Here is a 13,636-nt window from a genome sequence, read left to right on the forward strand (position 1 = left end):
ATAACTTTTGATCTGACATTGGACAGCACTTAATTTTTTACAAGAGTTTTTGGAGGCTGTTTACCATACACCAGATCTAGCATTGCTACTCGGTAAGGTAGAGGTTCGGTCGCACTAGACTAGAGTAACAGTTTGTGACAATCCTTATCTTCTTGTTTGAATAAAACATCATTGATAACGTTAGAATTTGAACCAGACCTCCACATGAAAGTTCTACGAAATTGTCTCAGCTTTCTAAGAAAAATATTGAGGTATTTAGACTTTTAGAACTCAAGATATGGGCTGAACACTGAATAATGTCTAGGCTGCAGGACAAATTCAAACTTCTTTATTGTTGCTATAATTTAGACTTGAAAACGGCCTTTTCAAATTTGCACTCCTCATGAAATGTCTTACCTTTCCATCCATATAATATAGACCTAAATTTGAGATCTACAGCTCTAGATATGACCCAATTACCGAATAGTATTTCATTTTGGACTGCACCAGCATCTCTTTTCTAAGTTTGACCATCTCTTTGTCCTTTCAAATTCAGTACCTAAACTTATCAATCAATCCTTTCATTTATGTAATAGGCTTGCATTTAAGATGAACATTTATCAAAAATTAAAAGTATCTTATATTATTAGATATGTTATTATAAAACATGCTTTAGTTAAGGAGTTATTGATACTTCAAGTGCAAAATGATGATATAAAACCTTGATAAAAGTAGATTTTTAACTTAAGTTAAAGAGTTATTGATATTTCCAAGTGCTTTGGGCACATTGAAAGAGATCTTTCATATTTCCACCTGGACCCAACTTCACATTCACCATAAACCTATAGATTTGTTAAATGTTAATGGTTTTTATGATAAATTATTATCTTTTTTGATCAAGCTGTGGAACAGGAATTTCTAACATCTTCTACACGATGAATCATAATCTCTACTGCTATGCTAAACAATTAATTGACCAACTACAATCTTTCATTCCTGTAATTGATCCATCCATGAGTTGTATCAATTGGTTAAATATGGAAAGCCGTAAAAAGCTCAAATTAGATTTGAGCCTTCATTTGTGAAACCTTGTGTCTTTTAGTTTTATTATTTTGTTTTGTTATTTCTTATATTTATTTAAGTGTGTTTTACGTTTATCAGTGTTCGATGTTTTAGGTGATGTCTTCTATACTGTATCTTTCTATCTTAGGACATTGAGGACAATGTCTCGTTTTGGTTGGGGGGAAATGATAGTAGTTGGTATTGAAAAAAATTAACTAACTATGTTTTTTATTTGCAAAACCGTTGTTATTAAGATGACAGAGTTAATGAATTATTTTGTTAAAGTAACTCTTGAGATGTATTTTCGTAAACATTATTAAAGGTCTATCAGAATACTTATTGAAATATTCAAGTGTACAAACTCTCTCATTATTATCGATTACTACTGCTCATATGCTCATTTAACAAATATTTTTAAACTTTTATTTTCATACACATAGTTTAATATATATGATTGTAGATTGGATATTGGATTATAAAATTATTTGTTATTTTGTTAAAGGTAACAACTAAAGGAAATGGATAGTATATAATTTACAAAAACAATTTGATAATAAATGTAATTAAATAAATAAATAAATAAAAACATGAATAAATTTGATTTTGTAGCCTCCCTAACCTAAGTAATTAAGCCCGAAGAGGTATTTTAACACCCAATATTCTAAAGTCAATTGACTTGGGAACTATTGGCCTAACGTTTGTTATATAGGTTGATAAGAAATAATTAAGAGAATCAAACATTATATTATTTATATTTTAACTTTCTATTCATATATATATATATATATACTAGAGCTAAATCCAACATCTACTTTGTATTAGATCCGTCATCTCATTCTGAAGTCAAGTAACGAGTCCTCCTTCAAGAAACAGTACATGGATCGGAAGTTTCAATTGAATGTTTAGATTTCCTGGGGCAATAGATACGGATAGAGAAAGTGTGCAATGGACTCATTAGCCTATTTTAAATTCGAGTAGTTCACTTCTAACATTCGGTGCTAGGGTTTAAAGCCTGGCTCAACTGTGCTTTGAAGCATGAAATTCAATAATAAAGAAGCAGAACGAGTAATCAAAGTCATCTCCTATCTGGGGTTGAGTGAACATGCATAGGTCAGTAAGATGAAGGAATGAGCTTATTCAACTAGGGTAATCAGAATTATTTATAGAGTCTGCACCACCACGCGGGCTTCTGTTTAAATTATTTATAAAATATGAGGATTGGATTCATTCTGTCTTTGTTCAAATTCATCATCATGGTAAGAAAAATAAGAAATGTGTGGGTGGGTGCGCTTGATCAATTCACATCATGAAAAATCAAGGCTTTCCGAATGCTTGATGAATTCTGTTTGTGACTAGCAAAATTTTTATCTCTACTTAATTTTGATATAATAGCAAACACAAATGGAAGAGATTATTCTGCGAAAAGGCTAGGTATTAAGACCTAAGATATTTGCCCAAAAACCTGAAAGAGGAAAGCATATGGATACTCTCCGCCACTATTGCATTCTTTTGCAGGTTCCATCTTACCAAGGGAATCCGTGTGGTTTTGGTTTCTGAAACCACCACAAATCCAGTGATATCTGTGTCTAAAGAAAAGCTAACTTTGACTTCATCACGAAGGCAGCTTTTCTAGTGGGAAACATTCTGAAAAGGTGCCAAAGTTATTCACAGACCCAACTACTCTTAATACCAATTGTGCTACTAACCTCATTGAGGGGGGTGGGGTTGGAAAAGCATTGAAAGATTTTCCATTTACAAACTAGATAGTTTTGCTGCGTTTTAGAAATTAACTTGGCAACTCTTAACATTTGCCATTCATATAAACGTGTATTTTAAAAAAAAACTTGTTTCTTTACTGTCATTAGTAAACAATATGGTGAAGTTATGCTGACTGGCATCCCCTTTAGTCGAGAGCATGTATGAAAAGGTAATAAGGTGAGATTATTCTGAAGAGCGATGAAGAGCCTCAAATGAGCCCACTGATACTGATTTTCTGTGCAATTTACTCATCCTATTGCCATTTCCGGCTCTACTTCCAGGGTCCTTCAGAACTTCAGCGAATTTCACCAACTCGGATTTCTCTATAGAATACAAGTCTTGATCCAGTAAATTTTCAAGTGACAAATCGCTAGCTCTACTTGATGAAAATCTCCTATACCAATGAGAGGATCCGGCCTCACTATTTCTCCTACTGTTCTCCAAACTCCTGGTTCTTTGGGTATCCACAGAATGTCTAGATGAATAGAAGGATGGAGTTTGACCTCTAGTAGATTGCAGATCACTTGTGTTGTCAGTTGGTGTTGAAACACTTAAACTTCCATTTGGAGAATCAGAGTCTCCTGTCGCTCCAGTTCTGCCGCCTGATGATCCATGACTCTGATTATGAGTCTCCTTTCCCAATAAAAGTCTCCTAAGCTTGTGGAAAATTTTGGTTTTGCCTGAGTGGTTTGTTTTTGGTGATAGAGAATCATCAAGTTCTCCCAGGTCTGTCATATATGAGGCTTGGGAGGATGACCAGTGATCAGGTTCAAACTCCATAATGTTGATCCCCTTCTCCATCATCCCTTCAGTATTTGCATATTCGAGTATGAGCTGTTTTGCTTTCTCCTCAGACCTGGGGCTTAGAGACTTACTAAGGTCTCTTGCAACAGTTTTACCATATGGGGGCTGAAAATTGCGCAATTCATGTCGCAAGCAAGCATTTATCCAGCGGAGGTAGACTAATTCTTCAACATCAGTGCACCGGTCAGCTTGAAGTCTCTCAACTTCCTTCACCAAGTCCTCATTTTCCTGCCTCAACTGATTGCCCAGCTTCCTTAATGTTTCTGTCTGCAAGAAAATGCAACTGGAAAATGAATCACAAATGAAGTGTATAACTGAGGAACGTTGCATAATTTATCAAGAATGGATTAATTACCTCTGGATCCTCAAGAATGGAATTTGCTAGGATTTTGGTGGACTCCAGTTGAGAGGCCAATTCAGAATTTTCTAGATGCAATCTCAAGTGAGACTTCTTTAACTCTTCTGTCTCTGTTTCCAAATCCTTCAGCCTTTGCAACTTCATTTTAATATCTGAATCAGTTGCAGCAGATTTGAGTTCCTGCTCTTGCAACCTAGAAACTATGTTTTGAAGGGACAATATCTGTTCTCTGTTCTGCTCTGCTTCAGACCTTTGTTTTTTCTTCAGCAGTTTAATTTTTGTTCTGGCAGCATTAAGCTCAGTAACAACTTTCACATGATCAGCCACTTGATCATGCAGTCTTCTGTTATCAGCCTGTAGGGATTCAATTTTCAGAGCAAATAACTTAGCCTCCATGTTGTTTATTTTCAAACGGTTTTGCAACTCCATCACAGCAGTTTCTTGCTCTTTATGACCATAAAACTCAAGCATTTGGACCTCAAGGTTCCTTTCCCTATCTTGAAGCATTTTAACCATGCTCTTCAGATATTTTATCTCTTGCTCATAATTGACCTTTTCCGCACCTTTGAATGTTCTTGGAGTTTCCACATCTGACCTTGGTGTTTCATCTTTGCTAGGAGACGTCCCAGAATTATGAACATTAAAGTCAAATTCCTTCATGAAATCATTGAATTCGGTTAAGAGGTACCCATCTTCATCCCAACTCTGTCTACTGCTTGGATAAAAAACCTTAGAATTATCAACGGCAACCTTGAGCATGTACGAGTCTTCCTATTGAACAGAAATCATAAAATGTTGGTTCCTAAAATTAAAAATTAATAACAAAGACATAAAATGTATGCCTTTTGAAGCACCATAAACCACAGGACAATGGCCAAACAAACGGGTGAGAGAATTTAGTTTCCTAAAATGACTCATGACCAATGGAGTACAAGGTACTCCATCAAAAAATCCAATGTGATAGATAATACAACAAGCATCCCCATCACTATTGTAGAAAGATAGGAGCAAAGGTAATATTTAATCACCATATTAAAGAAGTAAAATAATTTATTTTGGAGTCCTGATATATTTCACCTAGGCAGAACTTAGATTAGAGTCCTTCCATGACCCAGTAAGCGCATAATTTTCACTAATTTCTTCGCCTTTTCTTGAGGGAGAGGTGGCAGGTTCAAATTTTACTGATATATTCACTAAAAGTAAGCACGTAGTAAGGTGATGAGGTAACAAAACAATTTCTAATATCAATTGGATAAACTGATTTTAGATATGTTTATACAACAAAATTGTTCCATTCAAAAACGCAAAGTAAAACAAAGAAAATACTACAAGCTTCACCAATCACCGCTCCGCAATTAATTTATTTTTCATAAAAATGAATATCTATATAAACAAACTGAAAAAAAATGCTACCTTGCCATCTTGAACTCATCACTATCAGACACTTGCTAATTCAAGAATTAATCAACCTAAATGTATTCTAAATTGGCGACAGAAAACATTATCCTGTGCAATTAAAATTTATGAATGAAACTTACATGTATTTCTGTTGAAATTGAAGTCAAACTGCCAGAACTGGATGTTCTATTAGTCACTTGAAGATCATCTCTGCGCCAAGATCTTCCCCTTCCTACATCAACTTCAGTACCATGATCTATGAACAATGAAAATAGGCAGAATTGTCCAAAGGCAGACAGAAACTAAAGCAAGACCAATCAGTGGATAAGGAGAGCAAACCTGAAGAGCGTGGGGAGTGAGGAGGCTGGGAAGATTTATTCCTGTTGGTTTTCAAGCGTGAAAGGAGAAATCCAGCAATAGAGACAGCTAAAGCTGCCCCAAATTTGAGTAAAACGGGACTTATATCTCTTTTATCTCTTACCATCGTGTATACTATTAAAAAAAATTATATATCTACAGGTCAACTTATGAATACACATGTGAATAGAGAGAAAGATCATAGGTCTTCTTCTTCATCATCCTCCATCTACATGGCCAGAACAACTAATATTAGCCAGCCTAATATTTAAAATGACAGACAAAAAGACCATTAAAATGGGAAGAAAAAATGAAGGAGCAAAACCCATGTATACGATTAATCTTGGTTCCAAAGAAACAAAGAGAAAGACCAAGAACCACACATGGTCCTAAGCATATAAAACTAAGAATCCAGAATAAGCCAAACCTTATGAGAGATGGCCAAAAAAGAAAGAAAGAAATGAATGATCAAAGAAGCTAAATTTAATTCAAGGCATGTAATTTCTTCCAAACAGGAAGCTTGGAAGATTAAACAAACGACGACGACGACGACCAATAGCAACAATTAATGAATCCAAAAAAAGCAACTTCTCAATCAACCATGCTGATTCTGGGGGGAATACAAAAGATTTTTTATCCGACAATTCACAGATCAAACCAGAAAGGTTCAAAGATATCAAAAACAAGAGAAACCCATGTCAATAAGACAAAGTGCATGCCCCGAAACAGAAATAGATGTCAAAACAAGCCAAAAAGAAAAGAAAGGAAAAAAAAAGCAAAAGCCAAACTGGAAGGAAAACACAGAAAAACATAAAACTAACCATTAAATCGAGGGATTGAATGTCAATGTGAAGTCTGATTATTATTTTTATGATCTGGCCTTTCTTCTTCTCTCACGCCAGAAAAATCAATCTTACAAACAAGCAAAATTAGTATTGTTACAGGTGTTCAGCAAAGTTATTACTAGGGACTGTCTGGGAGTTATGAGAGAGAATGCAGTAGAAATTTTTTAATGTGTTAAATGAATTTTTTTTTATTTTTGATATAAATATATTAAAACTTCAAGAGATTTTTTTTTTAATTTATCAAAAAATAAAATAAAAAGTTAATAAATTTTCTGAATCCTTGTTCAAACGGTTTCGAAACAATGTAATGATACGGAGAATCCTTAAAAGGGAATTGATTATAAATAAATAAATTAATTAATTTTAACTCTCCACTCTCGTTCAATATTTTTTTTTTATTTTTAAGAGTTGTATTTTCAAGAAAAATCTAAGGCAAACTTCATATATTTGATTAAAATTTTAAAAAACAATTATAGAATTAGGATATAAAAAAATGAAAGAAAATATTCTAACTCATATTTTATTTAATTTTTACTTTTTATTTTTTTTATTTTTCACTCATTGTTTTATCTTGTTATTTTATTTTATAATCCTTTTACCTGCCTATTTAGAATTAAAATAAAATATGCAAAATACTAAAGATTTATAAAATTGCTAAATTTTGAAGAATTTGAGAAATTTTATGACAATGCTTTTTGTGTGTTTTTCATGAAAGTTTCGCAAAATAACGAGAACCCAAATTAAGTGCTCATGTTTGAACAAAATTGGGTATATATTATAGAATGAGTGTATTAGAATATTATTTGTTTATTATATGTTATTCTTTGGTATTCTCTTTTTAAGAGTTTTTAACGCTCTTTCTTTCTTTTGTTTCAATTTTCTTAATGAGTTTATTTTGGATCATAAATCCTTAACACTGAGTAGACATCCTAATCAAGGGTTATCATTTAATGAGACGCCATATGTTTAGCATGATGGTGCTTATGAAAAAAAAATCTTGTCATGTACTGTATTCAAGTCTTATTAATGTGACTCTATTATTGAGAAGGTATAAATTTCACAAATGGGTAATTGTACTCGTATAAATAACTAAAAAAAAGATTAAAAACTTCATGTTCATACACTTAATTGAAATTTAGCCTCAGGCATGTTTCTCAATGACAAGTTGTTCTAACTTTATTTTAAAACTCACTTTATAATAAGTCAAACTTGAATTCAACTTAATTTATTTGGTTTGGGTTCATAAACTATTTCAATTAGACCTATGAACCAGTTTATAAACAAACTAATTTAATAATTCTTAAGTATGTTCACATCTAAATTTGTAAGCAATTAAAAAGTAAAAGGAGATTAAATGTAAGCTTGTTGACAATCGAAAAGTTTGTGAAAAAATTTGAAGTATAATCTATTTTTACGTGTCGTCAATAAACTTGTACAAACTCATGCAATATCATCCTAAATCCAGGGTCCATGGTATTCTCCACTTGGCTTTTGCTGATGATGCTGTACTTTTCTGCCGTGGGGATAGATCATCGGTGGATATTTTCCTCCAGCAGCTACAGATCTTTGGGAGGATGTCGGGTCTTGATATCAATTCAGATAAATCCTCTTATCTATTTTAGAGGTGTTGATGAGATGTCCAAGCTTTTGATCTTGCAAGATTCTGGCTTTTTGAAAGGCTTTTTTCCCTTCAGATATCTTGATGTTCCCCTGAGCCCTCATAGGCTACTGGCTAGTCAATTTTCTCCTTTACTGCACAAGCTGGAATCGGCTATCCAAGGTTGGATGGGGAAGCATCCTTCTTATGCTAGGAGACTAGAACTCCTTCAGTCGGTTATTCATGGGATGGTTCAATTTTGGGTCAACATCTTTCCTTTGCCCTCTACTGTTTTCCATCAAATTACAAGTCTCCGTAGAAACTTCATTTGAAGTGGCAATATCTTACGACACCATCAGGCTCTTGTTGCTTGAAAAACAGCTTGTCTTTCTAAAATAGGAGGAAGGGGTTGTTTGACATTAAGGCTTGAAATAAAAGCTTCTTGGCTAAGCAATTATGGAATGTCCATTCCAAAACTGATTTTCTTTGGATCTAATGGGTTCACCACTATTATCTTCATCAAACTTCCATATAGAATGCTACAGCTCAGAAAACCTCTTCGCCATCATGGAAATCGATTCTCCCTCTCAAGAATGAACTGCTGCAAGAGTGTAGAGGACATCCTCAAGTCCTGTCTTTGTTGCACAGCTGAGATACCTCATCTGGTCTATACTCGACAGCTGCTTATGTACATTTCAGATTTAAAAGTACTATGGTTTGCTGGAATAAACCGGTCTTGGAACAACGGTCATTGCCTAGGCACAACTTGGTGTTATGGCTAGCTGTAATTGGCAAACTCAAAACCAAAGACAGGCTAGGCTATCTTTCTTGGATCCTAACACGACTTGTGTCTTGTGCTCTCAAGGTGAGGATTCACATGGCCACCTATTTTTTGCTTGTACCTGGGCATCTTCCATATGGATTAAAATCAGGTCGTGGCTACGTATTACAAGGCGTATGTCAACTCTTAATAGTGCTTTGAGGGGCTTAAAATCATGTCACATAGGTTTTGAATCTAGAATGAGAAGGGTTTCTCTTGCCATAGTTGTCTACCTTATTTGGCAAGAAAGGAATAAAAGTGTCTTTGACAGCAATTGCAACTATGTCGACCGCACGTTCCGTAAGTTCCAGATTCAGTTTTACACCATTTTTTACTTCCATGAAAAAGACCCTTCTCGTATTGATGTTGGTTAGCATGTTTGCTCCTCCAGGTTGCTGTCTGCAGGTGATAGGCTTGCTTCTGTCATTTGCTGGTTCTGCTGTTACTCGGATCTCATTTTCCTGCTGCTTCTCCCAGTGGTAAAGTTGGCGAGCTTTCACTTCCCTGTTACAGTCCGGATGGTCTCTCCTTTAGGCTATGCATACTGTCACAGCTGTTGGTTATGTGCTTTTGTTGCATCTTTACTTTTCTTATTGCTGGGTTAATTTCGACACCATTGATCTTGGTTTGGTTTAATCCTTAATCTCTCATAGATTTTGTTGTTGTTGGCTTGGCATGGCCAATTTTGCTAGGGAGCTTGTTTCCTTTTTGGTTTTGTTCTTGGTTTAATCTCTGCTTCGAAGTAGTTGGTTATTTTTGCATCAGTTAGGTTGTTTTTCAGTCTCTGTTGATTAAGGGAGCATGTTCCCTCCTTTCACTTCTACATTTACATGGGTTTGCTGGTTCTCCAGCATGATTATTTTTTATCTTTATGTATACTTACATTTGGATTAAAAAAAAAATGTTTATTTAAGTTCTTGTTGTAGATTATAATATCATCAAAATACATAACCATAAACTTATCTATAAATACACACAATACATGATTCATTAAATGCATAAACATACTAGGTATATTTGTAAGTCCAAATGACATTGCTAACCATTCATACAAATCATATTTAGTTTTAAATACAGTTTTCCACTCATCACCTTTCATCCTAATCTAATGGCACCCATTTTTCAAATCAATTTTAGAGAAAATGCATGATCGATATAACTTATCTAGAATGTCATCAAGCCTAGGAATGTAATGTTTATATTTTACCATTATATTGCTGATGGCTTGGCAATCAATACACAACCTTTATATTTCATCCTTTTTAGGCACAAGTAACACTATACGGCGGATCCGTTAACTAATCAAAGTTAAGAAGATATCAATATTCAGAATATAAATTGATATTTTGTTTTCATGATTAGTTCTGATTTCTGTAGGTGGACGTTTAATTGTAACCAAAGTTTGTTCTCTTGATAAATTTTGGTTTTATTTAATTTTCTCTTGATAGTTTTCTGTTTTCTTTTGCTTTAGCCTGGATAACTTCCATACCCCCTAAATTGCATATTATATAACATAAAAATCTGACTCAAACCTTCCTCATGGGATCCCCTTGCTTGCTCTATATTATCTTGTATGTTGTGTTTTAAGTTAGGGTAATTAATTTGTGCGACTATGACATCGCAATAAATTTTGGCGCCGTTGAAGGGGAAGTCATTTTTATTGATTCTTGTGTTGTTATTTTTATCTGCTGTGATTGCTATTTATTTTTCTAAAAATTTTTTTTTTTGCTTGCTGTTGTATTGTTCATGTATGATAGTGGTACTGTTTAAAATAGATTTTTTTAGTGGAATAAGGTATCGGCCTTTTGTTTCCTAAAGGGAAATGACGTTCTGGATTGGACTAGTGCCTTTGGCCACTAACCCAACCTTATCGCAGCCAAATTCTACTCTTTTCTAGGGTTTTCAGGAAATTTTAGTTTTCTAATGTAGGATTTTCATACAAGTTGCATTGTTTTTTATCTCTTGTGTAACTGGTTTCTTTTAAGTTTTCTTGACGATTTATGCTTGTAATCCATTCTACTAACCAGAGTTAAGTGCAGGTGGATCTCGAAATAGAAAACACCTTACATAGGTTATGAAAGGAAGCTCACATCAACACCATGGCTATTGCACAACAACAAACACTTAAAAAACTTGCTGCTCCTAATATGGAAAATCAACCATTATACATAAACATTGACAATAATGTAAACGTCGAGCTCAAATCTGGTTTTATACATTTGCTACCAACATTTAATGGTCTTGTAAGAGAAGATCGTTATACCCATCTCAAGGGGTTTCACATGGTTTGCATTAGTATGAAACCGAATGGAGTTGACAAAGAATGAGTTAAGCTTTCCCTTTCTCTTTAAAAGGGGCATCAAAGGCATAAGTTTTCTCTATTCTCTCAGGTTCTATTGGAACTTGGAATGCCATAAAGAAGATTTTTCTTGAGAAGTATTTCACAACATTTCGAGTTGCCAATATTAGAAAAGAAATATATGGGATTCAACAATCTCATAGAGAAACACTTTTTGAGTATTGGGAAAGATTTGAGCAACTGTGCATTTAATGCCCTCATTAACAAATACTCGATCAGCTGCTCATTCAATATTTCTAAAAAGGATTGAAGTATACTAACCGTAATATTATTGATACTACAAGTGGAGGGGCATTGGTAGATAAGACACTTGAGGTTGTACGCCAATTGATCTCAAACATGGTAGCCAACTCGAAATAGTTTGGCACCTGTAAAGACTTCACAAGCAAACGAGTAGATGAGGTAAGTATTTTCAACCTTAATAATAAAGTAAATGATCTTACTTCTCTTGTGCGTTCTTTGACTTGTGGAAATGTATACCAAGTGAAAGTTTATAGCATATGCTCCTTACAAGGACATGCTTCAGATATATGCCCAACAATGCAAGAAGATTACATTGAACAAACTAATACAATTGATGGAGCATTCAATGGACAACCTCAGCATAAGTATGATCCTTTTTCCCATATATACAATCCTGGATGGAGGGATGATCCCAACTTACACTATGGGAACCTGCCTCAACAAGGCAATCAAGGCCGACAATTCCATCCCTATAGATTTCAGCCCCAATATAATTATTAAGCGAGACAACCCCCTCCATTCACAAACTCCAATGTTACGGGATTATCATCTAGTAATGATCTTTGTGAGATGATGAAATCTTTGGCTTCTAACACCGTGACCTTACAACAAAATTTCATGTCTTTTCAACAAGAAACAAAGTCAATCACTCACAACTTAGAGAAGCAAATGAGGAAAATAGCTTCAAGTGTAGGGAAATTGGAAGCACAAATGAATGGAAAATTGCACTCCAAAACATTAAATCCAAAAGAGAATGTTAGTGCGGTCATGCTGCGAAGTGGGAAAGAATTTGAAGAACAAAGGTCGAAACAAATTAAGATGGAAGAAGAAGAGGAGATAGAAACCGAATTGAATATAAAAAAGAAACATCATCCTCCTTCACAAATTAAAACCACGACCATTACTTTAACAGCTCAACCTTATACTAGGATAAAAGCAACAATCTCATGTCAATCAAAAAAGAGAGTAATAAATTTTATTTTTTTATATTCATGGTCTTCATATTAACATCTACCGAAATTTCAATAAAGTCCCCTTATATCAGAAAGTCCTAAGTTAGCAACATGTAACTTGTTTATACTTCTAATAACTTGCATTTCATAACTCAATCCTGACCCAATCATCCTAGGTTTCAATTCTACAAATATTATAACACTTATCAACCACAATATTTATGATATACCTTATATAACAAAATATTATTGTGGATGGATAAAAATACAAACACATAGACATTAAATATGGTTATATGAACTACAGAGTTTGGTTCATTCATTCAAGTTTAAACATTAATTATACAAATTCAATTATACAAACATTTTCATGTTTACAAAATATAAGGGTATACTCCCTAGAACCTAGATTACAAGAAAGGAACATAAGCTAGAATCTACTCCTATCGTGCATGTGATGATCTTGAAACAAAGAACATATGATTGAAATATGAATATCACAATAAATATAACAACATGAATATCTAGCAATTTAAAAAGCATAACATGCATTCATATTTTGTTCACTTCTCCCTTCTGGTTTTTTTTATTAGAATTGACACTACCAAAAGATTGATGTCCTCCCCCAAGTGTAGGAGTGTCGAAGTAATAAATAATCTGGCAAGACCAAGGTCAAACTACATGAAGGTTAATGGTACAAATTATAAATAATAGCAATATAACAACAACAACAACAACAACAACAATAGTAATAGTAATAGTAGTAGTAGTGGTAGTAGAAGAAGAAGAAGAAGAAGTTGATGAGAACTTCGAGATGAAAGATCAATGTAAGGATTAAACAATGATAACAATAAATGTCAAGGTTAGAGGATCCATTAATGGTATTTCAAACAAGTATAGTGTAAACTCTTATTACTAAAAGAAAACCACACATAAAGAAGGTTCCAATCAGATTATAAATTGTTAACATGATTACATTAGTTATTAACATGACTAAAAGATTGATGTCTTCTTCTAAGTGTAGGAGTGTCGAAGTAATAAATAACCCGGCAAGATGAGGGTCATACCACAAGGAGGTTAATTGTACAAATTATAAACAACAA

General features: G+C 33.9%; 1 protein-coding gene across 3 annotated transcripts; it reads right to left on the reverse strand.

Annotated features, from left to right (window-relative positions):
* Positions 1–2,855: 2,855 nt before the first annotated feature.
* Positions 2,856–6,684, reverse strand: LOC105107170 (protein CHUP1, chloroplastic-like). 3 transcript variants are annotated; one of them, XM_011001002.1, is made up of 5 exons: positions 6,538–6,684; positions 5,699–5,945; positions 5,500–5,591; positions 3,959–4,732; positions 2,856–3,870 (listed from the first exon to the last, which is right to left on the reverse strand). In XM_011001002.1, exons 2-5 carry the CDS (start codon positions 5,841–5,843, stop codon positions 2,983–2,985), a joined length of 1,899 nt encoding a protein of 632 aa, XP_010999304.1. In that variant the 5' UTR covers positions 5,844–5,945; positions 6,538–6,684; the 3' UTR covers positions 2,856–2,982. The 3 variants fall into 3 exon arrangements, with proteins under 3 accessions (XP_010999304.1, XP_010999303.1, XP_010999302.1); XM_011001001.1 differs by having other exon boundaries at positions 5,500–5,600; XM_011001000.1 differs by having other exon boundaries at positions 5,500–5,615.
* Positions 6,685–13,636: the final 6,952 nt, after the last annotated feature.

This window comes from Populus euphratica, unplaced genomic scaffold (genome assembly GCF_000495115.2).
Source record: "Populus euphratica unplaced genomic scaffold, PopEup_1.0 scaffold414.1, whole genome shotgun sequence".
Lineage (NCBI taxonomy): Eukaryota > Viridiplantae > Streptophyta > Magnoliopsida > Malpighiales > Salicaceae > Populus > Populus euphratica.

Bases quoted from the DNA above. Each gene is read 5' to 3' on its own strand.
- LOC105107170 (XM_011001000.1), bottom strand. From the start codon at position 5,843: ATGGTAAGAGATAAAAGAGATATAAGTCCCGTTTTACTCAAATTTGGG. The intron at 5,616-5,698 runs GTTTGCTCTCCT...CATTGTTCATAG, and splicing joins TCACTCCCCACGCTCTTCAG to ATCATGGTACTGAAGTTGAT. The intron at 3,871-3,958 runs GTAATTAATCCA...ATTTTCTTGCAG, and splicing joins CCATTCTTGAGGATCCAGAG to ACAGAAACATTAAGGAAGCT.